This window comes from Empidonax traillii, unplaced genomic scaffold (genome assembly GCF_003031625.1).
Source record: "Empidonax traillii isolate 1590-97213 ecotype Southwest subspecies unplaced genomic scaffold, ASM303162v1 scaffold293:size840699, whole genome shotgun sequence".
NCBI lineage: Eukaryota > Metazoa > Chordata > Aves > Passeriformes > Tyrannidae > Empidonax > Empidonax traillii.
Window position 1 is genome coordinate 834,690 of NW_020955486.1, and position 3,812 is coordinate 838,501.

At 42.7% G+C, this 3,812-nt stretch overlaps 1 protein-coding gene across 3 annotated transcripts in view; it reads right to left on the reverse strand.

Annotated features, from left to right (window-relative positions):
• Nucleotides 1–3,331, reverse strand: part of MMAA (metabolism of cobalamin associated A) — a 9,101-nt gene extending 5,770 nt beyond the window's left edge. For 2 of the 3 annotated variants that reach the window (XM_027890655.1, XM_027890653.1), the window contains exons 1-4: nt 3,157–3,331; nt 2,466–2,939; nt 1,308–1,430; nt 138–230 (exon numbers count right to left, since the gene is read on the reverse strand). In XM_027890655.1, coding sequence (XP_027746456.1) covers nt 138–230; nt 1,308–1,430; nt 2,466–2,883 — 634 coding nt within the window. In that variant the 5' untranslated portion in view covers nt 2,884–2,939; nt 3,157–3,331. Of the gene's footprint in view, nt 1–59; nt 231–1,307; nt 1,431–2,465; nt 2,940–3,156 lie in introns of all 3 variants that reach the window. The other variant, XM_027890654.1, reaches the window with a different exon arrangement.
• Between the last annotated feature and the right edge of the window lie 481 nt (nt 3,332–3,812).

Consider the following 3,812-nt stretch of genomic DNA (forward strand, 5'->3'; position numbering starts at 1 on the left):
TTGGCACACCGGTACGGCCTGTTCCTGTGCACTCAGAACTTCCTGCTTGAAGCACATACCTACTGTTTCCACAAGAACAACATCGTAGCCTCCTCCTTCACACAGCAGTATGGCTTCATTTGTGGTCCGTGTTACACCTCCTAGCTTCCCACTGGTTGGAGAAGGTCTGATGTAAGCATTCATGTCTCTTGACAACTCAGTCATCCGTGTTTTATCACCCAACAGAGAACCTTAAACATGTAATGGTAAATTATTTCAGAAGTGCAACACAGTCAAACTTCCCCTTCTCCCTCCCGCCAATAAATGAGTGGGAAATGACAGATCTTTTGGGCTAAGTCAGCCAAAGAGGAATATCCCAGCAACAGTTGCTCAAGACTTTGCTGAGGACTAGGAATTTATGGCCTGGTTCTTCCACCTATCAGAAGCTGGAAATGCCTGATAAGCAGACCCTACTGCTATCAAATACGAAGAATTTGTTCTAGATCAGAATTAATTCTACTTTTCCTGAATGGCTTTTTGAGGCCTATACACACACCAGGCCACACAACTAAACCTTTGCTGTTTCTGCCTAAAGTAACGAATCCCTCCATTACGATTCTGATACATCCTGATGGCAGATTTTTTATTTTAAGAAACCTGACATAAATCTATTTGAACAAATTGTGCATCAGTCTCAGCAAGATCTATGCACACAATGCACATTCCAAAAGATGAGGGATGCTCAATTCTTTCAACTGGTGTAGCCTTGTTATCATATTTTGCTATTCTATTGATGCATCTTGAATGCATGCACTCAAGAATACAGTCTGTCTTAGCTCCAGGTCATTGCAATGCTGAAGTTTTTTGTCTTTATAAATAGTTACATATCATAGCATCTTCTCTAACATCCCAGAAGCTGAATAAAATAATGATACTCCCTGGAAGCTGCCCATTAGAAATAGATCAAAATCAAGATTCTATATTTATGCCAGGGATACCATGAATGAAGCATGGTCAGCTTATGATTCCCTTATGATCTTTTATTTGAAAGTGACACTTTATAGCCACGCAGCTTCAAAGAAATTCAAATTTAGAAAAAAAACCAAAGTGTAAGGCTGAACATTCCAACACTGAAAAAGAGGAAAGGTCACAAAATTAGGACACTGATACCTATTTCCCAATTTTATATCAGATGGGGAAAAAATGAAAACCTGATACATTTAATATTTTCTTTTAGAGGCTGCAAATTTTCCTCCATTTGCCCAAAGAAATACTCTTATAGTTGACAAGGTATTGGAAACCTGACTCAAACTTTAATTCACACTCACCACCACTTGTACTAGAGGAAGGGTCTACAGCCAGCACAGACACTTTGTGTTTTCTTTCTGTAAGCATTTTCCCAAAGCACTCTATGAAAGTCGATTTCCCAGCACCGGGAGGACCAGACAACCCTAAATAATCATATTAGGAAGAAAAAAACATTTTGTTAATCAAATAAATAATATACCACATGAACACCATCAACATCTAAGTTGATAATTCATACTCTAACACAATATCACAGCAAAGGCAAATAGAAGATATGTCAAAACTCCTACACCACCTAAGCAGCTGTAATTCACTCAAATTCACCATCTTCATTCACCCAACGCAGCAGCCCCCACTTCACTACCCTTCATCCTACCCACACTAACATAATATTGGGCTTATCCACACATATTTACTTCCCTCCAAATAAATTTACTTATGTTGACTTGTCTTTCAGAACTTTCAAAACATTTTATCCTAAAACTGGGCTTTTCAGATGTACCGACATTTACAAAAGAAACACTGCAAAAAAGCAAAAGCCCTCACCTTGCAGAGCTGTTACTTCAAAAAATGAGGCCATTTACTTGCATGTCAAAGCTCGAAAACTAAGATTAGCACCAAACTATTCTCACTCCCCACACCCAATTTCTTCTTCAGACACAAGAGATGAGCTGGGCATGACATACATTAGTAGCCCATCTCTTTGCAAGGGGAAAATATTTCAGAGCTTCCAAGAGAACCAGGTTCAAGTCTCTTTCAGCTGAAAAGTAGGCTGCTTTAGAGGAAGGTCATAAAACAGGAAAGCGTGTGTTGTTTTTCCTTTCGTAGATTGAAAAAGGGATTCAAGAAAACATCTTCTTCGGGGAAAGATCAGGTCTGCTTGACTACATCCTTCCTTGTCTAGGTGTAGACAATATCTGTGTCAATCTGCTAAAGTTTCAGTTTATAACAAAAAAACACCCCTCATAACACACCTCCAAAAAGCAACAATAATTTCTAAAGCTTTTTCAAAAGCATTTTTCATATCAAGCCATAATTCCACTGGACAACAAAAGTGATTTAATTGGTTAAAAACCACACAAACCCACCAATCCTAGATTACAGACCACAAATAATAATGAAAGGTGAGAACTGCAATTCCACGTAGGCAACTACTAGACAGATATAAAAGGACTAACCCACTCTAAAGGCAAGTGGTTTTCCTTGATTTAACTTTTCTTGTTCCCTGTGGTAGGATAATACCTTCTGAAGGAGCACCTGGGCTACTTTCTTCTTCCTACTCTGAGTTGATTCTACAAGGGTAATGGCTTCAGCTAAACAGGCTCTATGACCCTGGATTAGTCCATTGTAGAGTCTGTCTACGAGTCTTTGTTCTCTGTCATGAAGTCCCTCTATTTGCTGCTCAGGGGCTACTTGTTGACAGAGCTCTCTCCTCAAACCATTTGATGAACGCATCCATTTTGTACGACAGTGGTGCACTGATGCAAGAGATCCAATGCACAGAAAATCTGCTCTGGAAGCGAAGTGGAAGTTCATAAAATAAGTTCTTCTGAAGAAATGACGAGGGAATCCCATCAGCAAAGAGGGGATCTTCATCTTGTTTGGAATTAAAAAGTATGAGAGGTATCAGTTCACTTATGTTTGCAGACACCCTAAAGAGAAATAGAAACATCTTTACTTTCTTCAAAGCACTGGTAAGGACTCAAATGAAACCTATCTATACAGATGGTCATCAGCTTTTATTTTATCCATATCTACTGTCTGGAATAAAGACAGTTCCCTTTTCCCGCTAAAAAGACACAACAGAAAGCAGCTACACACCATCAACAGCGCATCTTCTCTTTATTATCATACTCGGTAAAATATTACTTTTATAAAAAAGCAGACACATAAACAGCACTCTTAAATAAAGGCAGTCTCTGAGAGCACATGCAGCACGCCGCAAATACAGGAACAAAACAACCCTTATACTCCCTGAAATCGCTTTGTGTCCCACTCTCACGGCCGCGGGGCTGTTTTTAACAATTACTCGGGATGAGGGGTTTTTTGCACTTATTTCCGGAGGATGGCGGGGGAAGAAGGAGGAGGGCTCAGATACAAGAAGGTTTAGGAATAAACCCAAGGAGCTGAAGCCTCCCGAGGGATCCTGGGCAGCCCCGGCCCCGCCGCCGCTCGCTCGCCTCGGCCCGGGCGGCATCGCTGACGGGGATGAGGGTGACGGAAAAATCCCCGCTCCCCGCCATTGCCGGCACCTACCGGTGTCCACCCGGCTCCGTCCCGGGAAGTGACGCACTCAGGCTGAGCCGGAACCCGCTGGCCGGGCAGGGAACAGGGAGTGTAGGATGTGGCCGGGGGTGCCGAAAGGAAAGGATTCCCACGCCCACCCCACCCCACCCCCCCCGCCCCCGCCGCGCCATTCTCGCCCCTTCAAAGCCGGGGGTCAAGTCCTCAGGAATCAGTTCTGGCCATTCCATGGGCTCATAGATTTCCGTGCTGATGGAGCCACGGTCCGTCTGCCCTAGCCT